Source organism: Berghia stephanieae, chromosome 3, assembly GCF_034508935.2.
Source record: "Berghia stephanieae isolate SIO BIC M18660-M18661 chromosome 3, UCSD_Bste_1.3, whole genome shotgun sequence".
Taxonomy (NCBI): domain Eukaryota; kingdom Metazoa; phylum Mollusca; class Gastropoda; order Nudibranchia; family Aeolidiidae; genus Berghia; species Berghia stephanieae.
In genome coordinates, this window is record NC_088362.1 from 6,763,687 (window position 1) to 6,787,089 (window position 23,403).

The 23,403-nt window shown below is 33.3% G+C and overlaps 1 protein-coding gene across 1 annotated transcript in view; it reads right to left on the bottom strand.

Annotated features, from left to right (window-relative positions):
• Positions 1-10,305: 10,305 nt before the first annotated feature.
• The window catches only part of LOC144967077 (exportin-4-like), a 35,192-nt gene continuing 22,094 nt past the window's right edge, over positions 10,306-23,403 (bottom strand). The window contains exons 20-26 of the mRNA XM_078903896.1: positions 22,656-22,769; positions 20,703-20,803; positions 19,852-19,982; positions 17,404-17,524; positions 15,958-16,050; positions 11,755-14,450; positions 10,306-11,605 (exon numbers count right to left, since the gene is read on the bottom strand). Coding sequence (XP_078760022.1) covers positions 14,256-14,450; positions 15,958-16,050; positions 17,404-17,524; positions 19,852-19,982; positions 20,703-20,803; positions 22,656-22,769 — 755 coding nt within the window. The 3' untranslated portion in view covers positions 10,306-11,605; positions 11,755-14,255. The remainder of the gene's footprint in view (positions 11,606-11,754; positions 14,451-15,957; positions 16,051-17,403; positions 17,525-19,851; positions 19,983-20,702; positions 20,804-22,655; positions 22,770-23,403) is intronic.

Consider the following 23,403-nt stretch of genomic DNA (forward strand, 5'->3'; position numbering starts at 1 on the left):
ATAATTATCAAAGGTTATTAATGTTTTATTTTGGTTGATGTAGGTATCATATGGCGGGTGCAACAAAAACAAGTGCTAAAATAATGGTGTAATAATGACAGTGCCAAACAGAAATTGAATGACAAAATAGAAAAGGTTATCTCATCAAACAGTCACGTCACGCTTGGTACTGTTTACGTGATAAAGGCCGAGGGCCGAAACGTCGTTTGTTTTGTGTTGTTCATTCATGAGTAAGATTTACTCCCTTTATCTTAATCTCCATGTTATTGACTCATTTAGACACCTCTATTTATTGGTGCTGTTTCCTTTACCTCTATTCAAAATATAAAATTATAGATTTTAGAGAAGAAACGAAATGATGGATAGAATTTATCTGAACTTATATTATGACCTTGGTTTATATCGGACAACAATGGGTTGAAAACATATGTATGAGTAGAGTTTTTTTTTGTAGTTATTTTGTTTAATGAGTGAAAAGAAACCAAAAAAAAAAACCGAAAAAAAAAAAAAATATTATATTGATGATAATAATAATAATAATAATAATAATAATAATAATAATAATAATAATAATAATAATAATAATAATAATAATAATAATAATAACAATAATAATAATAATAACAATAACAATAATAATAATAATAATAATAATAATAATAATAATAATAATAATAATAAATAATAATAATAATAATAATAATAATAATAATAATAATAATAATAATAATAATAATAATAATAATAATAATAATAATAATAATAATAATAATAATAAATAATAACAATAACAATAACAATAATAATAATAATAATAATAATAATAATAATAATAATAATAACAATAATAATAACAATATTAATAACAATAATAATAATATAATAATAATATAATAACAATAATGATAATAATAATAATAATAATATAATAAAATAATAATAAAATAATAATAATAATAATAATAATAATAATAATGAGATAACAATGGGTTTTTTGTTTTTGTTTTGTTGCTTTTCATTCTTTCTTTTTATATTTTTCCCCTTTTGTTTCATTCTTCCCTTTCTTATGGGATGAAGGGCATTAGTTTGAATCTGTTTAGTAAATGATTTTTTCCAGTTATATTCCAAGGTTAAGTTAAACACAAAAATGTTAGTCTAGGCTTAGTTGTTGCCACCCGTCAGATATTCAAATAGAATAGATAATAGATCAATTATAAGATGTAAATGTGTAAAAATAAATAAATAAATAAATAAATAAATAAATAAATAAATAAATAAATAAATCCGTAATATATGAAATTGTATATTTGTAATTTGCAATCCTGAAAAATGAAGGAAATACTGAATTATTTTGATAATGAAAGAAATGAAATCTAAAACAAAAGAAAATAAATTGACATTTATGAAATTGTAAAATGATTGTTTTGGTTTGTCTTTTGATGACGCCTTTAGATACTGTTTTGTTTTTGTTTTTTAAGGGTTTTACGGCGCTTGCAACACATTTAGGTTATATCAGCGCCAGTAAAAAGAAAGAAAATGGGATAGTAAAACGTTCTAGAATTACAATTAAAGCATCCTAGAAAAAGTAAGACAAAGGGGAACTGGGACCAAATAGGGATCAGATGTAGATTCCAAGAGCATACCACCAATGTACTTAGTTTGAGATCATCAATAGATAGAATGCGCTTGGCCAAGGAGTTCACAACATTGCCATCCGGAAGTATAACGGACCAACACACAAACTCTGTGTAACCATGAACTTTTATAGTCTGGTTAATACAGTTTAGTGAGAACAACTCACAAACGCGGATGGCAAAAACCATAACAAAGGCCTGAGTGACGTCATCTGCATACTATCTATAAGTCTCATCCGGACACAAGCACAAAATCCAACAAAGAGGAACACACTCAAATGCTTACATTATATATTGAAAATAACAAATATAATAATATATAACAGAAAGATGGTTTACAAGGAAAAAAAAATCTCCCAAAACAATAAATATGCATTTGACTGTTTCCCTCCCAGCCATGACTCCGACCAGGGCCAGGACAAAACCAAGTAATCTCATTCCAAGACAAAGACAGAAAGCATGTTGGAAAACAGATATAAAGGGGATAGAAGACACAGTATGTACCTCCCTGCCCACTATGGGAGGCAGGAACCCCACCCAGAGACAGAAAGCATGTTGGAAAACAGATATAGGGGGATAGAAGACATAGAATGTACCTCCCTGCCCACTATGGGAGGTCAGGAACCCCACCCAGAATGCACTATAGATTGAGACGATGGGTCACAAATTAGAAGAAAAGAAAAAAAAAAGTAAAGAAATTCATATCTACTTACGATTCCAAAATTGACAAAATCAACGAGTTTATTGCAGGAAGCCTTGCTCTTTTCTTTATCAACGAGGGACCCCCCCCCCCCCCCCCCCCCCCCCCCAACTCTAACCAACGCCTGTATAAAGAATAAAACAAAAATGAACCAAGCAAATAATTGGAAAAAATCATTCTTTATTATTGTATTCTGTTAAGTGCCAACAATCCATTCTACATACAAAATGCAAACACTCACACACGAAATGCTCTATTACCACATGCTATAGGCACGAAACACTTCAAACATTGAATGAAATGAAAAAAAAAACAAACAAAAAAAAAAAAAAAAAAAAAAACGGAGTAAAATCTTTCCACCAGCAAATCTGTGATTGTGAGATATTATTTTTCAAAACTGATTATCTGTGTACTTATTATTGTGTGTGTACCGTCAAAAGGGGTGACTTTGCCTTAAGGGGAAATTTTGCCACTGGTTTGTTTTGTTTTGTTTTTAAGGGTTTAACGGCACACTTTGGAGCACTTTGAATAATCTCAGCTTTGTTTGAGCTATTGAATCCGTTAAAAAAAGACTTGAATTTTTATCAAAGGAAATAATTGTCACAATACTAGACTAAACAATCTCTTATTGGTCCAAAATTCAAGAGGAAAAGTTTCCCCTTTAGGCAAAGTTTCCCCAGTTGACAGTACTTCATTTTTTCAGGCACATACTATTTTTTGTTGTTGTTGCTCCAAAACAAACAAAACTCTCAACAATGAACATAGATGTATATAATATATATATCTAAATTTACACCACGAAAAACAAGAAAATAATAATATGTTGCGATACATTTATCAAGAAGTTATTATAACGAAGGCAGTGATGAATATATATATATATATATATATATATATATATATATATAACAAATTGTATACAAATTTCAATATTATAAACAACCAAGAACGCGTCAATGCTGTTATGTGACTATAATATAAGGTTACTTACTTGGTGATGATGTCAGTAATATTATAATTGTGATTGTGAAGTGGAGAATTAAAATGATTATAAGTATGTACGTTCTTCTAAAATGTAAGAGGAAAAACGTTCATATTCTTCTGATGCTTACATTATTGTAATGCTCCCCAACCCTGATTAATTTTAGGAAATGTCATAAATTTACGAGGGAGAATTTTTAAAAATAAGTTCTTAGGTCTTTTACAGTACTTGCGACATTCTTATGTCATTTCAGCACCAGTTAAGCGGAAAATGATGGGTAGTTATAATTGTTTTGTTTGTTTTTAAGGGTTTTACAGCCATTGCATCACATTTAGGTTATATCAGCGCCGGTAAAAAGGAAGAAAATGGGATAGTAAAAAGTTCTAGAATTACAATTAAAGCACCCAAGAGAAAATAAGACAAAGGGGAAGTCTCAGATTGGATAATAAATGGGAATTATAATATTTACTTCCTACAAACTATTCTTCATTATCCACAATGTAGGCGGATGGTTGAGTGAAATTATAAATATCACTGATTTTCTTAATTTTATTGACACCAATCTAACACAAATAAGAAACAAGTTGGGGGTTTTTCACTGTACTGTATATAGACTTGATTTGCAATGTATATGATTAAGAAGAAAGTGGCTTAAAATTCGGAAGACAAACTTTTGCTGCGTTTAAAATGAAATATCCAAAATAAATGACCAGTATTATAATTTGGATGATGCACATACTTGATGTAATGATAATACAAGACCAAAAAAAAAACAAAAAAAATTAAACAATTAATTAATTTTAAAAATAAAAATTTAAACCAAAATAAGATTTAAGACCAGAATAAATATAAATAATGGTCTACGGTGGAGATAATCTCTTTGCAAACTTGTTTTGTTTGTTTGTTTTTAAGGTTTTACGGCGCTTGCAACACATTAAGGTCATATCCGCGCCAGTAAAAAGGAAGAAAATGGGATAGTAAAAAGGTCTAGAATTACAATTAAAGCACCCAAGAAAAGGTAAGACAAAGGGAAATTGGTTCAAATAGGAAACAGATGTAGATGTCAAGAGCACACTATCCAAGTACTTAGTTTGAAGTCTCATCCATAAACGAGCACAGGTCCCAACTCAGAGGGATACACTCAAATGATTACAAATCATATAAAATATTTAAACAAAACAAAAAAGTGCATAACGGAGAAAAAAAAAAGTCTCATCCAGACACAAGCACAGGTCCCAACTAAGAGGAATACACTCAAATGTTTACAAATCATATAATATAATATGTAAACTAAACATAATACAATGCATAACAGAGACCATCCAGCAAGGGTCATGACAAAACCAAGTATGTAATCTCATTCCAAGACAATGACAGGAAACAATTGGAAAACGGGTAAGGGGGTATATAAGATACATCACGTACCTCCCTGCCCACTATGGGAGGTCAGGATCCCCACCCAGGAACATCTAATACAAATCTAGTTAGTGCATTCTTTTCTTCGCCTCTACAAGTGGGTGTAAATTTGTGATGAATCTGTTTAAATGTGTGACAACAATTTTTTTAACGAACATTTTGTGAATCTCCAAGTTCATCTAAAATGCAATGTGACAGAATAAGCAAATGAGTTGACACAAAAATGCAACAAATAATCAGTATAAAACTCAAATGAGTTAACTGTTTTGGTTTGATATCAATTTTTGTAAATTTTCACGGACACAGAAAATAAAGCAGAGAGTCCAAATCTCACCAGGCAACAAACAAGATGTAACAATGCTTATAAAAAAAACATTCCACATGTATATTGAAATCGGGTTAAAAATCTATAAACAATCTGGTAGTGAACGAAAATCTATTTTTAACAATGGCCACTATTATCACAGACCTGCCAACTCTTCACATTCCAATAAGGGAATCAGAACACCTGAAAATTGGAATTTGAGACAAAAAAGAGGAATTTCACCTTTCACCAACCCCCCCCCCCCCCCCCCCCCCCATTTTTTTTTTTAAATTGGAATTTTAGAGACAATGGCGGAATAGTACAAAAAGGAAGAGTGAAAATAGGAATGATTCCGCCAAAAGCGGAAGGGTTGGCAGTTCATGGCAACATGGCATGGAATTTTTTTTTATTAACCCAATCTTTATATTTCTAACTAACGTAACCTATTTAGTCAAATTGAACGATTAAAAAAAACATTGGATCCACGAGTGCTGAGGCCCCTTGACATCCAACTCAATACACAGGCAGTATAGATGGGTTTAGTATTAATAGGAATACAAAATTTACATGTGGGAATGAAAAATAATAGTGTCCACAAATCTAAGGATATGCCGATCAAGGTAATTTTGATCATACCCTTTATTATTCAACAAGCATGATAATGATATGGCCGAATATTTAACCATCTCAACCAAATATCAATACATTTTTATTAATGTTTGTGTCTTACAGTTTAGCTATTGCCGTCTAAATAACACGAGATTTTCTCACATGAGAAATCATATTCCATGTTGAAGCATTCCACTACTTAAGAATGAAAATGGCACAGACAATGATTTTTTTTTGTTTCTTTGTTTTTAAGGGTTTTACGGCGCTTGCAACACATTTAGGTTATATCAGCGCCAGTAAAAAGGAAGAAAATGGGATAGTAAAAAGTTCTAGAATTGCAATTAAAGCATCCAAGCAAAAGTAAGACAGAGGGGAACTGGGAACAAATAGGGATCAGATGTAGATTCCAAGAGCATACCACCAATGTACTTAGTTTGAGATCACCAATAAGTCTCATCTGGACACAAGCATGGCCCCCGATAAGAAGAATACACTCAAATACTTACATTATAAATTCAAAATAACAAATATAATAAAAAAAACAAGGAAAATAAATCATCTCCAAAAACAATAACTATGCATTTGACTGTTTCCCTCCCAGCCAGGACTCGAGCCAGGGTCATGACAGAACCAAGTAATCTCATTCCAAGACAAAGACAGAATGCAAGTTGGAAAACAGATATACAGGGATAGAAGACACAGTATATGTACCTCCCTGCCCGCTATGGGAGGTCAGGAACTCCACCCAGTCACAGACCATGACCCAACAGGAGACTTAACTTCAATGTCAAACAGCAATCTTACAAAATGCCTGGTTATATAGATTCCAACAAATTAAATCTATGTATTAAAGTTGGTAACATCTGGGATGATCGAAGGAAAGAGAGCTCGAGGAAGACAAAGAATGACTTATTTAAATAACCTAAGAATGGCCAAATGTGACTTAAAAAGCAACACAGATTTCATGCGCACCGCAGAGGATCGTGATTCGTGGAGACAGCTGACTGGCAACGTGCTCAAGAGCGCAAGCCACCATGGATGATGATGATTAAACAAAGGCTAATGGCAAGATGCAAGCAATCGATCTGTTGACAACAGAAATGATTATATCAATGGGAAAAACTTTTGTTCAACAAAGGTACACGCTTGCAGTTATCACAGACTCTCTCTCTCTCTCTCTCTTATAAAAAAAATGAATGAATTATGAGTATATATATATATATATGAAGAAGACGCATACTTCTCCAAGAGATTCAACATAATTATAGTATAATTATAACTGTGGCAATGAACTATCCCAGAGATAAAATTGTTTTTTGTTTTTTTTTTTGTTTGTTGCTTTAGGTCTCTTCCAACACAATTGAGGTTATATGAGAGACCGCTGAAACAAAAAAACAAGCAATCTAACAAAAATAGTACAAATGTCAATCAAAATCATAACCTAAAGATATCATAAGCTAAATTATAAATAACCAAGAACAAACAGGCAGAGGATTTACAGGAAAAAAAATATCCCCTGTCAAAAATACAATCACAAACCAAAGAAGCAGGATAGGCTAGTAAAGAGAAGAAGAAACGACATCACTATCGGATCGTACACCCATGCGAACATCATAGGTATATGATTCAAGGGTGATGCTCCCATCCAACCACCCGCTGAGAGATAAAATTGGAACGATCATTCTGCAACAACTTCCCAATAATATTCCAACACAAATGTCCAGTCAGTTTTAAAGGGTTTTAGGTTATATCAGTACCAGTAAAATGGAAGAAAATGAAATAGTAAAAAAGTCCTAGAATTAAAATCTAAGTACCCAAGAAAAAATAAGACAAAGGGGAACTTGTTCAAATAGGGAACAGATTTAGATCCCAAGAGCATACTACCTATGTACTTAGTTTAAGATCACCAAAAGGGTCCCATCCAGATACGAGCACAGGATCCCACTAAATGACATGCTGTGATCCCCAACCCATGATTTTCTCTCACTCGTTTGGTACAAAAGTACTCAGTTCATCCTGACAAGTGATTTTGGTAGTTTTGTCCCGAAATACAGTACACAGGAGATGGTCACTGTCACCTTTTTTTCAGGGTCAGCAAAAAAAGGAAAAAAAACAAAAAACAAAACAAAACAAAAATATATGAAACAAATCAACAAACCAAAACCCCATTTAATACAGTAGAATTATTTTACCTCAGTAAAGGACAGTTACAGAATGCATTGGTATGATATTATATTACATTATGTGCCGCCATATAAGATGATATTTATCAATATAACAAATTTTACAGATTGAAAAAGAATCAAAAGTGAGCTGTAATCATGATAGATTGCACGATGTCGACAAAATGCCATCAACTTTAAAACAAATCAACAATATACAAGGAACGTGCAAGACTCAGTCAAGTTTCTGAATCAAGGATGAGACAAACAAAAAAAAAAAAAAAACCAACAAATTTTTAAAACAAAAAAAAAAAACAACGCAATAATGATCTTACCAATCATTCATTAAATCTAATTTTTAAAAAAATAAATGAGGCTGTGACAAGTCATTTTTGTCTCAAGACGCACTGTGTTCAGATAAGCAGATCCAGGACCAATAATATATCCTATGTGGAGATCACATAAAAATCCCACCGAGACTGTAAGTACATAACAACAAGAGATGAAGTGAGTAGGAAAGTGCCAGAAGACAATAGAGAATAAAAAAATGTTCGCGGCAGTGATGGGGGTTTGAACCCGCGACCTTACTGGTCCGACAACTCTGCCTGGATAGCTCATACGGTAGAGTCACGCTCTCACCGGCCAGACGGAGTTGTCGTACCAGTAAGGCCGCGGTTTCAAACCCCCATCACCGCCTCGAAAATTTTTTATTCTCTATTGTCTTCTGGCACTTTCCTACTCACTTCATCTCTTGTTGTTATCAACATAAGTGCCTGCTCCACTCACTTTTCTGTAAGTACATAATTACTGTCAAAAATGGATGGACTACAGATGAGATAGTTCACAAATTAAAAACTTTAATCTCACAATCTTTAATAATCACCCCCCCCCCCCCCCCCCCCCCCCCTCCCCCTCCCAAAATCAACCAAATTGGATTTCAGCAACAGCAGTGCATTTTTTAAATTCCTTTAATGTTGGATGAGACAGCGGACAAACATAATCAAATATGACAGAAGACGAAATGCAATAGTGGAATCATTTGTTTTGTTTTTGTTTTTAAGGGTTTTACAGCGCTTGCAACACATTAAGGAAGAAAATGGGATAGTAGAAAGTTATAGAATTACAATTAAAGCACCCAAGAAAAAGTAAGACATAGGGGAACTGGGAACAAATAGGGATCAGATGTAGATTCCAAGAGCATACCACCAATGTACTTAGTTTGAGATCACCTAAAAGTCTCATCCAGAACAAGCCCAGGTCCCAACTAAGAGGAATACACTCAAATGTTTACCAATCATATAATATAATATGTAAACTAAACATAATACAATGCATAACAGAGAGATGATTTACAAGGAAAAAATATCATCTCCCAAAACTATATCTATACATTCGACTGTTTCCCTCCCAGCCAAGGAGCTCCAGCAAGGATCAGGACAAAACTAAGTAATCTCATTCCAAGACAACGACAGGAAACAATTGGAAAACGGGTTGGGGGGGATAGAAGACATAACATGTACCTCCCTGCCCACTATGGGAGGTCAGGATCTCCACCCAGAGATAACTTATGTCAAAACCTCATATATATTTAAACATTTAAAAGATAAATCTCAGTTTAGGAGGAAAACAATATCAATTTGGATAAAGGAATGATCAAGATAACAAAGAAATATGTTGAAAATGCTGAGCATGTGATACTTTCAGGCCATATCTGCACAGTGTGAAAAAGAAAAAAAAAGAAAAAAGAAAGAAGATGAGACAACTAAAAGTAAAAGATAATGATCTAGAGTTTGTGAATACAAAAATACCTTTGAAAAAAAAAAAAAGAGGCAAAGGGTACACTAGATCAATGAGGGAACGGAGGTAGATCCCAAAATCAATTGTGTACCCTTCGTTTGATTTACAAGACAAATTATTATATGCCATCTTCTATTTGAAAAAAAAAAAAAGAAAAAAAAAGAAAATTTATCCATGTGATTGCTTCTCAGCAAAAAAAAAAAAAGTCCTCAAGAAATCCAAATTCGTGTAATACACAAGGACACAATACTCACACAAAAGTGACAAATTTAAACTAGGAGACAGAACAGAAAAGAAACAGCAAAACTGGACCAATAAAGAACAACACCCAAACCCCTAGGAAGCAACCGATTCTCATCCCTGAGAGGACGTCAGAGCTGCCAACCCCAGACGGGCAAAAAGAGTACAATTGATGATAAAAAAGAGTAAGATTTGGGCAAAAAGAGTAAGATCTTAAAAAGTAAGCAATTAAGTCATAGAATATCATACTTACATAATTTTGGCACATCAAGCAGTTTCCGCCCATCCATAGCATAGTGAAAATATGATATTATTAAATCAAAATCCAAGTAAATACCCCAAAAAAGTTGTTACCATGTGTTTAAAAATTAAACTAGGATTTCAGTTGTCTAACTGTCAATCCCTTGTATCAAGAGAAAAAAAAAAGCTATAGATAGTTCGAAGATGACGTCACTCAGGTCTTTGTTATTGTTTTTTTTTTTTTGCCATCCGCGTTTATGAGTAATGCTCACTGAACTGTATTAACCTGACTCTATAAACGTTCATGGATACACAGTTTTGTGTGTTGGTCCGTTATACTTCAGGACAGCAATGTTATGAGCTTCTTAGCCAAGCGAACACTATCTATTTGCAGAATTTTGATAGCCACCGCTCCCTCCCCACCCCCCTCCCCCGCCACTCTTGTCAAAACATTAAAACATTTCAACAAAATAAAATAATAAGAGATGGGGGGGGGGGGGGGGGGGGGGGAAAATAAGAACAACAATTTACTATAATACCATTATATTGGCCAGCATAAATCTTCCCATTTATGCAAAGAAACAGCAGTAACAAAAGTTGTTTAGCGTTTGGTATGAGTGTTTACATACATGTGATATGCACGTGTCCATAAAATGAAGAAAAAAAATATATATAGTTGGAAAAGTGAGAATGAGGACACACTTCACAAGGTGAGAATGAGGACACGTTTCACTAACAAACATAAATATGGAAAAGTATCACAGTTTGCCCTTCTTACAATCAGCAGGAAAAGATTCTGTATCATTTCAGATAAACAGATAAAGTAATAACATTCAACATTCAAAAAATTGAGTACATTTTTAAAAGCATGCGTGGCTTAGATAGTTACACAGCTTTCCTCTCACAGTCATTTGTGTAAACGAGTAAACAACTTTCACCTGATTGTTTTGTTTTTGTTTTTAAGTGTTTTATGGCGCTTGCAACACATTTAGGTCATATAAGCGCCAGTAAAAAGGAAGAAAATGGGGATAGTAAAAAGTTCTAGAATGACAATTATAGCATCCAAGAATAAGGCAGACAAAGGGGAATTGGTTAAAATAGAGAACATATGTAGATTCCAAGAGCACACTATCAAAGTACTTAGTTTGAGATCACCTAAAAGTATCATCCAGACACAAGCACAGGTCCCCACTAAGAGGAATACACTCAAATGTTTACAAATCATATATAATACATAAACAAAACATAATACAGTGCATAACAGAGAGATGATTTACAAGGGAAAAAAATTCATCTCCCAAAACTATAACTATACATTTGACTGTTCCCTCTCAGCTAGAGTATCCGGCCAGAATCAGGACAAAACCAAGTCATCTCATTCCAAGACAAAGACAGAAAACAAGTTGGAAAACAGAAACAGGGAGATAGAAGACACAGTATGTACCTCCCTGCCTGCCCACTATGGGAGGTTCATCTGATTGTATTCATATAAACAATCTTAACAAATTCTTTCCCTCAAAACTATAAATTCAGATTTAGAATAAGTCTTAATCTGAAAACATCTCTGACGGTAATTTATGTAAACAAGTAAACAACTTTCATCTGATTGTATTTATATGTATAAACAATCTTAACAAATTCAATTGTTACAACTTTTTTCCCCTCAAAACTATAAATTCAGATTTAGAATAAGTCTTAATCTATCTGAAAACATCCATGTTAGTTGACACAAAGGGAATGGTAAAAAATAACAAAAGAAAGTGGTGAAAATACAGAGTTAAATACAGTGATGACACCAAGCTGACAAAAGATTTCATATTTGTGACCCCTCGTCTCAAAACGGTATTATGTCGGGATGGACCAGCTGCTAAAAAGTCAAATTATAGTTAAACTGGTCAAGAATATGACACATTGGTATATAGCACAGTAAAATATGATATTCCTCCTCCTCTATAAAGCATATAAACCCAACTTAAGCATGATATTTCTGGCTACAAATTCCATTTCCAGCATCTTAATCATCCAGACTTAATACCATTTTGAGACGAGGGGTCACATTTACTATAAACATTGTAGGAAAAGTTGCTTCAAAACAATAAAGTCACTTATAGAAATAGGATTAGTTGGCGTGAAATCCTTCAGTTATGCGAGTAATTTCTGAAAAAATATCAATAGATTTTATCTATTTCTCAAATGACATACGTGCAATGACACGACAAACTTATCTACATGCCAACTTGCCAAATTTTATAATTTCAATTTTTTAAAGTCTTTCGTTATGACAAACTTAACCTCTTGCTTCATCATTGTATAATATAATGCATCAAACTGTCTTTAGACAGAAGGCACAGGTTGCATATATTCTTGTCATAATTGCATTTCATTTATTTAATTTTATATTTAAAAAATAATGACTTGAATTACTTATTATTGAGGTATTTTGATGGTTGACTTATAACCTTGCCTCAACTTTCCTTACAAGTAACTGGCTAGATGGTTATGATGTCTGCAACTGCAAAGTCTGGCCCTCCCATTGTGTCCTGAATTACTAAAGGCCCTTTGAACACTTGAGCTCAAGAATATTTGTGTACACCTCGCTACAGGCATCAATAAATATTTTTGGGAAAGCTTAAACAAATAAGTAATAAAGATCTGATGTCAATAACGCAACTTATATTGTGAAGCACTGTTTGTTGTTGAAGTTAACTGCGCTTGCAGCCCTATTTTGGTTATGTCAGCACACGAAAAGCTTATTCAATTGTTTGCATTATTATCATAATAATTTTTTTTAGGTCAACTTGTTTAAAAAGTGAAATCATCAATCAATCCTTCTTCTATTCTTTCCATAGGAATACTAATGTGAGAGGTCTTGATTTTATGGTTATAATCAGCTTTGATCAATAAGAAAAATCTATTTGTGCGCTAAGAGTGTGCTTTAACTGTCTGAATATTTACATTTATTACGATGATCATCATCATCATAATCACAATCATACCCCATACAAGTTATAAAGGCTTTTAATTCAATTCAAAATCTTCCAATTCTCTATTTCCTCTATGCTTGTAAATGTCATATTAAAAGTGAATTATGAATCAGGGTAATATTTTAACACACTAAAATGTGCATTCAAAAAAAAAAAAAATTTTTTTTTAATGCATGCTGGATAAATTCAACATTCAATTATTAATTGACATTTCGATCACTCACTTCGTTTATTACAAATTGATACTTTAACCAAGGAAAAGTTTCGTATCCAATTATGGAATGTTGCAAACAACCTTTGAAATCAACAACAGATTACAGAAATGGATGGATAAAACAAATTATACTCCTACCACTCTCTTCATCTACACGCCACAAATAATAACATTTATAAATTGAAAGTGGTATAGTATACAGCAAAGTTAATAGTCCCAACACATCAATAAATGCCATTTACACGTCAAGCATGACCCAAATTTTAATGGCATACTGGCTTTCTCAACAATCGTAGTATGACTAGCAGTCTAACCTCACAGTGAATAAGAACTATTTCAGTGATGTAAAAAAAGAGTTGAGGAAGGTAACGGAAAGATATCGTTATCGTTATCGACACAGTCGATACTCTTGAATACACAGCAGAAATGGGAATAAAAAACCAACTATTCAGCATTAAAAAAAGTGTTTTTTGGATTAGTTTCTTTTTAAAGTACCAACAATACAGAAGTTTTTTAAAAAAACGAAACAAAAATAATATCCAAGAAAACAAAGAGACAAAATCACTGACATTGACACGTCTTTTTCACTCACCTAAAACACCTCGGTATGTTTGATTTAAAATATATACTACTGCATAACACGAGTGCGATGGTGATAACAGTTAGTACAATATTGGAAAACCTTTATAGAGATCAACCAGAGATAAGACTTATCAACATCTTACCGTACAAATAACGTTCTTTGTTTTTTTTAAAAACACCCGCCTGTAGTTGGGAGTATTGGATAGAATCTTCAGATTCTTTGGGCAAAAATTCAAGTTCTTTACCAGGATTTAATCCAGCAACCTTTGAATTCAAAGATGAGTTACTTACCCCATCTTTCTACCCTTTTCCAAAAGGCCGAGTTCACAATCTCCTTTACAGATTTCTTCTCATCCTTATTGTGACTAGAAAAGAATTAGAACTGTGAAGACTATCTGACGCAGAGAAATCCTCGAACGTTAATCAAAAAGGAGTCAAAGTTTGTCTTGAATGTAATTTTGTTCTGCCGTTGTACTGAGAGTGGAAGTGACGGAGGTGTAAGTTCATTGAAGGCCTGAAGCAGTCTCTGCTGGTATTCCTCTGCTTGGACTTGAATAAGTTCATTCACTAAGTTCTTGTACAGATCCTGGAGATGGATAATATTGAATATTCATACTTAAAATAAAAATAAAAAATAAAATTCCCTTTATTCATCCCATAGGGGAAATTTGTCTCTAGGGTCTATTCCAAGGGAAGACTGGAATAACCCTGGTGTCAGCTGCAGTGCAGTGCCGCAAATTGAGCTAAGGTGAGGTGACTTGCTCAAGGCCACACAGTGCAGCGGCAGGTGATCGAACTCAATACCTTTCGGGTAGGAAGCAAAGAGCGTATCGCTGAGCGACGCTGCCCCCAGAAAAACAAGGCGAGGACGAGAGACGCATGCGCACAACCAACATGACGTTCTCTCTCTAATAACTTTTCCACCGGTGACTTCACAGACTATGGGTGACGTCCAATCAAGGGACGCTACTCTTCCGCTAATCTCATTCCCTATTTGATAGAAAGACCGGTGGCCCAGATGGTACAGCTGTTAAAACTATCACCTCACAAAAAAAGGGGACCGGATATTGTTGTCAGGTTCAGTTCAGCTTATTTCTGATGCCTCTTGCCTCCATTTAAAAAAAAAAAAAAGAGAAGAAGAAAATAAAGAGCTTTTATATAGCGCAACATCCACTAAACATGCTCAAAATGCTTTACAAGGGGTCCCTGTCCAACAGCGACATTTAACATTTAGGACAAGACATGACGCCCGTAAGGCGATATTATAATTTTTTTCGGACAGAGACAACGTTGTTAACGGCCAAGTGCTCATATTACACCCGAGTACGGTGAGAGAATGTGAGTAAAGAGCCTTTTCCAAAGACTCAACTATGCACCGAGCGAGGCTCGAACCCAGGACCTTCCGATCCGAAAACGAGTGTCATACCACAAGACCACATAGCCTCCATGATGGAGTGACTGACTCTATTAGAACTGGCAACATTTTCTTTGCTGTATACTAGCACTCTATGAACAGCATAGCAAGCATTGATTACTGTCGGTATAAATCGACTCTAAAAGAAAGAAGCAGGCCTAGAAGTGATTCAGGAAAATATTTTCCCCTGCTTTATCCTGTTTTTTTTCCAGGCTCTGGGGAGAACTTTAAGGTAGTAATTTCAAGCATGCTCATCAAATCTAGACCACTTACCACAACCAGTAGTGTGTTCGATGAGGGATATACCGGTATCTGTGGAGACCTTGAATCGACAAAGCTTTCAAATTCTAAAAGAAATGGCTTATTGAATAATAAAATGTGTACAAGTACATTGTTTTAACCTTGACCTACAGTACAGTTTTCATAAACAAAACAGATACAAATTCTAAGCTGATCGTTCTCAGGTTGGGTAATGATTACGCGGAAGAATACATGTTGGGTTGTTGTTCACCTGGATTTTTCTCACTGTCTTTTCTCGGTCCAAGGCAATTTTCACAGATTTTCCTGACTTTTCCAGGTCGGGAATTTTCAAAATAAAACTCCCGGCTTTTCCTGGTTTTCCCGGCCCACTTTGAGGCCTGAAGAAGGAAACTTTTTTATTGAACAATTTAGACCTCACCTGATTGCAGCAGATCAGACTAAAAAGGCAGCTACTGGCTACATCTTGAAGACTAAGGTCAAAGTTATCCAACAATAGCATCTTGAACACGAGCTGAGAATTTAAAGGAGAAAAATATGTAATTAAAGATACTGATGCCAAATCTTTCTTTTTTTAAAAAGATATACATAATCAGTGCTGATGGTGACAAAAAGTGAAAAAGTAGGAAAATGTTGAACGATTGCCTTTAAGCCCCATTTTTACTGCACTAAACCCCACTTTTAGAGCAATTGAGATGATAGACTATCATTGATACTCTAGCTAACTTCTGGAGAGTGGGAAACTGCACCTGTGTGTTCCACCACACATCAACTCTCTTATTGCTAGCACATTGTTTCGAGAAAATGTAATTTTCAAAAGGAGGAAATTCCTCCTCTGGACTCCAAAATCGCGGATTTCTGAGGATCGGAGGAAAACCATCGGCACTGCATAATTCAGTTCAAAATAGTTTAAATGATAGCAATCTTTCAATAACAAATCATCAAAGATATTATTAGAATTATTGAAACAGAAATTAAATACTAATCTAAAAAAAAATAGATTATTTAATAATGAGTGTGAAATTTCAAAAATGATATTTCAATTATTCCTTTTATTGTTGACATCTTTCAATCTGGCTGATGGATGAAAAGCAAATTTTTAAAATACCGAAATAATGGTTCATAATAATATTGAAAATTAGAATTAATGTTGGAAAACTCAATTATTTATAAAGTTTTCAGTATTGTGCTCTTTCACTTTCATCAATCATATAATGAGTTTGTCATCAAGGTTCAACACTTAACAAAACACTCCTTGATCTATCTTCACATCAGCTGTTTCAGTGCATTACTCTCAACATTACAATTATTTTGTTCATAAGCTGAAGGGCCAGATGTTGGAAAAAAAAAAAAAAAAAGAAGTAGAAAATAAGCATGCAGGTGAAAAATACATAACAATAACCACTATTGAACAAAAAATTAATATAACAGCTTGAAAAAAGAACAAAATACTTAACAATAGGCTTCAACAGTCGTAACGTCACTTCCCTCGTAACGACGCATGGTAACTTAGTAACTGGCTCTAAACTATCGGAACAATGGCGGATGCCCTTATGAAATATTTCTCCGACGAGCATAAAAGCGTATCCAGAGGGAAAAATAACATTATAAATCTGATCATGTTTTGACTTTTACACATTTTGATCACATGACATATGAAACGTTCTATAAAAGATCTATATAAATAGTACAGCTTTTTCTTTGTTTAGAACCAAGATGGCCGCCATTGCTGGGCGATGTGACATCAGACTAGTGAATCCAATTAACAACATGGAGCATTCAAGCCTCACCCCCCCCCCCCCCCCTTTCCCTTTTTTTTTTAGATAGTTTTCCCTGATAAAAAAAAAAACCATGCATTACAACTTACCTTAAGGAAATGAGCAAGAGTGGCCTTCAGGTGATCAGTTTGTTGTGAGGGATTCTCAAAGAGGTGGTGGGCTATGGCATACAGGGTGTCAAACAACATACGAATCACATCAGTACCAGAACTGATAAAACGGTGTTAAGGAATGATGTGTTAACATTTAGATATATTAGCAGACACTTTCTACAAGCTACAAACAAAAAATTACATTTTAGGGAAAAAAAAATATATATAACACAAAATACATGATTTCTACCCCTATTGATGCTATGCGTTAAGGTTAAAATACTCACATCTACCAGACAGATATATAAAGTACCAACACACAGAACTATGTGTAATCTTAAACGTTTATAGTCTGATTGATAGAATTTAGTGAGAACTAATCATTATCATTAAAATGGCTGTCTAAAAGAAATGATAAAGAGCTGAGTGATGTCAATTTCGTTCCATCTATTTCTATAAATTGACTCTTTATGAGGTGATTTAAATTAAATACTATCTTTTAAATATAATATACACACTTATATATACACGCGACAATGTATGCATATATATATGCAAATGCACAAAAATGTAAAAATATACAACCAAGAACCAATAGCAACACTTTATATATTAATAAATTGAGTCCGAGCATGTGTGTGTATATTTAAGAGATAATATTTAATTTCAATCACAGTTGTGCGTTAAAAATTCGAACACCATGTGGTAAAAATGAATTAAGGTGACGTGTTGTCTTTGTTTTTATAGATATAAGGCGACGGCTCCTCATGGAGAACTTAATATATTTGTGAAGGTGGTGATCGCCATCCTTCATAACTTTCTCCATTTTACTTAGACAAAATCTCTTGGAACAGTTCTTCCACATTTAAAATTGGGTGAGTATAACTCCTGGCTTTATCAATTATCCGATCAATTTTCTTAATGTCGCAAATACTGGCACTTCCACACCATGCTGTAATACAAAAAGTAATAACGGTCTCCAAAACGGATCTATAAAAAAGGGTGCAGAACGTTTTGTCTATGTCAAATTCTGAAAGTTTCCAAATAAAATACATTCTTTTGTTCAATATAGAGATAACAGCATCGGTTTGTAAATGCCACTGTAATTTATTGTCAATTAAAATACCCAAATATTTGTAAACCGAAACTTGCTCAACAGCTTGATTGTTAATTTTGAGCGGACTGATGGAATTTGCGTTCTTTCTAAAATCAAAAATCATTTCTTTGGTTTTTCCTACATTTAATTTCAGGGAGTTATCTTCACACCAACCAACAAATCTGTCGATCTAAGATCTGTATGCCATTTCATCATCTTTAAATATTAACCCTTGAAGGGCAGTATCGTCAGCAAATTTTAAAATTGGGACCAAGTCACTTGTACAGAGGATTTGATTGTAGTAGTACTGCAGGTGATGGAAACACCCGATATGAAATTCTACAAAAGAAACCGTTTTTAAAAAAATTATAATAATGTTAGACTGTTACACCAATCACCATAAAATGAGGTTGTAGAATTAAAAGTACAGGACTTGTCCCAAAACCATTTTTAAAGGGGATAAGGACTATCTATTTCAAAGCTTTTAGTATCTCTCAAAAATCAATAAATAAAGCACATGCACCCACTCACACATACACACACAAAAAGAGACAATCAATATACATATACATGCACACAAATAAATGACAGACATGCCAAATTGAAAACTTCATGCCAAATTGAAAACTTCAAATTTAGTCATTTTTATGTAAATTTTTAGTAAATTGACAAGGAAATTCGTAATTTCTGAAATTGTGTATGAACAACCACAATATTATTATTATTATTATTATTATTATTATTATTAGTAATAGTAGTAGTATTAAAGTATTACTCATCATCATCATCATCTAGTCAGCTGATCCTGCGTAGGACGTTGCTTCCCGAACTTTCTTGCGAAACAGATTACGGTTTTCCGCCAGTCTACTTGCTTGAGTTGCTGTCATTCCCAGCCATTCACATATATCTTGTTCCCAGCTTCTTGTTGGTCTACCTCTTCCTCTCTTGCCGTCTACCCTTGTCTGCAGAATGTGCTTTTCTAATGATTCGTGGCGAGTCGTGTGGCCAAAATAGTTTAGTTTCAATTTCTTTACAGTTTGAAGAAGAATTGGTGATTTTATTCCGATCCTTCTCAGGACTTCTTTGTTTGTTTGTTTTTCAGTCCATGATATTCTGAGTATTTTTCTGTAGCATGCCATTTCAAAAGCTGTGATCTTTGTGCTCTCTGCTTTGCTGATAGTCCATGCTTCGCATCCATATGTTGCAGTTGGGAAAACAACACTTTTGAGGTATTACTAAGAATTAAAAATTCGTAATTTTCCATAAAAATTCGTATTTGGCCATGAAATTTGTCTAAAATTACGAAAAATTCATAAGATTCAGCAGGTATGAAATGAGATAAAGGATACGAATTGAAGCCAAGTTCCACAGAACCCATGAGATTGGAGAACAGTTGTTGAGGAACCTGGCACATTTTCTCAGGATGTAATTCAGCCAGATACGATACAAGGCGGAAGTAACTCGTACACAGCACCGGAAACTGAAGAACAATACCAATGTTTTAAAAATTGTATTTAGAGATGCATAACTTATATTTGAGTGACAATCATAAAATCTTTATTTGCAAAAAAACAAAACAAAAAAAACAAAAAACACTTTATTTCATAAATTAAGCTTATCACAAAAGAGAAAACGTATGATTCAATAAAAAGTAAATGGTTTAAGAAATTCATGTATATCGTTTATATATTCAAATGCATAACAAACATGTCTCCATTCCAAGATAACTTTTATTTATTTTATTTGCATTGGCAACATGGCTGCTCCATTGCCAGCAAGAATATCTCAACTAACCCAACATAAAATTGTGAATGAATATCTGTGCTGCACTGTGACTTTGAAAATAATTTTTAACAATCAGTGCTGATGGTGACAAAAAGTAAAAGTAGGAAAATATTGAATGACTGCCTTTAAGCCCCATTTCTACTGCACTAAACCCCACTTTTAGAGCAATTGAGATGATAGACTATCATTGATACTCTAGCTAACTTCTGGAGAGTGGGAAACTGCACCTGTGTGTTCCACCACACATCAACTCTCTCAATGCTAGCACATTGTTTCGAGAAAATGTAATTTTTAAAAGGAGGAAATTCCTCCTCTGGACTCCAAAATCGCAGATTTCCACGGATCCGAGGAAAACCATCAGCACTGAACAATATAGATGCAAAAACAATCAAAAAACTCCAGTTGTATCTCTCACCTTGAGCATCTCTGTGCTCATGATGGGCACAATAAGTTCAAGGCCGTAAATGACAACAGAGGCACTGTCAACTGCCATATCTCCATTGGCAATTGCTTCATCTGTTGGGGGAAAAAAGAGGTTAATTTTGTAAGATTTGAAGGTACAAATATGAAAAAAAACTTTTTAAACATTTTCTGAAAACCTTTTGTCTATAGACCTCTGAAGTAGACCTTAGGTATTTACAGATCGCTTAGATTTTACAAGTTTAACTCACTTGACCCTAACATCGACTATATCCGTTGTTTACCCGGGTTACTTTTACGCCATGCCTATTTATTACATTTTTTCTGAGACAAATTAGTATCAAAGCTTATGTTGTTAATAATTACAAGTTAATGATAGTTGAATAAAAATATATATGTAAATGCTCATTTTTAATACATTTTTCTCCAATTTTGAAAAGTAGCAAAAATCTCCGGGATTGAGTGAGTTAATATAGACGCTTGAAACATACTGGTGTATATTAGTAACTAGGTAAAAGAATACTGATATACATTCCACTAAATTAAGTCAATAAACGCTGACTTAATTCTTGTGTTTGATGAGAATAAGAAGAATAAAGATATATGCAAATGGTTGCAGGAAGTAAAACCCAAAACACCTAAACTTAAACCCCATCGCTTAAGCCCACCTCTGTCCCCCTCCCCATCTCTTTCTGAAATGGAGACTTCGAATGGTTTACAGGATTACATCCTTGAAAATTTTTTTTTTTAAATCCAAATCGAGCCGCACCAGGGTAAGGGCAAAAAGCCAAGTGGAAAGAAAAGAGCTTTTATTTATTATTATTATTATTATTATTATTATTATTATTATAATCATTATTTGATATAGCGCCAATATCCACAAATAGTGCTCAGAGGTGCTTTACAATAGTTTTTTTTTTAGTATCACACATGTTCATTCCTTCGGCTACAAAAGCACTACAACAGTCACATACATCTTGTTCAAAATTCACATAGAATCACGATAAACAGAATGAAAAAGATCGGTTTTTAAATGCCGTTTGAAGACTGGTAGACTTTCACATGTTCGGGTTTTAGGTGGTAAAGAATTCCATACGATTGGAGCCGAAAATACAAAACCACGCTCCGTAAACTTTGTTCTTGGGATGTTTTTCTCCATTAGCAAAGATTTTCTCCATTTTGTGTAATATTCACTGAATGTGATCAAAGAAAGTGCTATAGAGTGGGCTCCAAGCCAATAGTAACACTTAATATGAAGGCAACATGAGAACCTTGGCATAAAGTACTATAAAATGTCCTCCTTCTTCCTTTTTTTGTTGTTGTTGTTGTAAGACATTGTTGTTTTCACATTATGAAAGGTTGAAATGAATTTTTTATCCTCGTCTTAACTGATTGAAAGTTTAGCTTTGATTTCATTTTGAAAAAAAAAAAGTGTTTCAAGAGAGATATTATTTCAGAAGCTGTAAGGAAAACCAGCTCCTGCTGGTCATACAAGTCGGGAAGGGTTTTAAAATAACAATCCAATCTTAAAGAAAAGCATTTCCTTTCGATCACAGGGGGAAAGTGCGGCTATGTGATCTTGTGGTATGACACTCGCTTTCAGATCGGAAGGTCCTGGGTTCGAGCCTCGTGCTCGGCGCATAGTTGAGTCTTTGGAAAAGGCTCTTTACTCACATTCTCTCACCGTACTCAGGTGTAAATTGAGTACCTGGCCGTTAACAGCGTTGTCTTTGTCTGAAAATTGTAATATCGCCTAACAGGCGGCATGTCCCGTCCTACATGTTAAATGTTGCTGTTGACCAGGGATCCCTTGTAAAACGCTTTGAGCACAGATTGCGCTATATAAAGCTCAAAGATCAAAAAAGTCATCCTGACAAAAGTCAGACTAGGAAAGTTTTATGAAATTTAAAGGAGGAGGAGGAGGAATATGTGATAAGTAATAACTAACCTTTGTTGAAGTCAAGTAAATCTTTTGACATAAGATTTGTCAGCATTTCCATAATGATGATGATATCTTTGAACTTGGTCTCAATCTCATCTAAGGCACTGATACACTGTCTACCTGTTGAACAAAACAAAAAACCCCAAACATTTAATAGAAATTAATAGGTTTATAAGCATAATAATAATAATAATAATAATAATAATAAAATAATATAAATATAATAATAATAACATATAATAATAATAATAATAATAATAATAATAATAATAATAATAATAATAATAAAAATAAATAATAAAATATAATAATAAAATGACATTAATATAATATATAATAAAATAATAATAAAATAATAATAATAATAACATATAATAACAATATAAGAGAGAGAATTAAAATATAATAATAATAATATAATAATAATAATAATAATAATAATATAATAATAATAATAATATAATAATAAAATAATAAATAATAATATAATAATAATAATAATAATAATAATAATAATAATAATAATATAATAATAATATAATAATAATAATAATAATAATAATTAATAATATAATAATAATAATAATAATAATAATAATAATAATAATAATAACAATAATAATGATAATAACAGCAACAATTATACAAAGAAGGGGTTGTATGTTGTCACATCTTCACCAGCTTATTATGAGAGGAAGTAATTTCAAGACAGAACAGCATTTGTGGAAGAATAGTTAAATAACAAGATATAAGA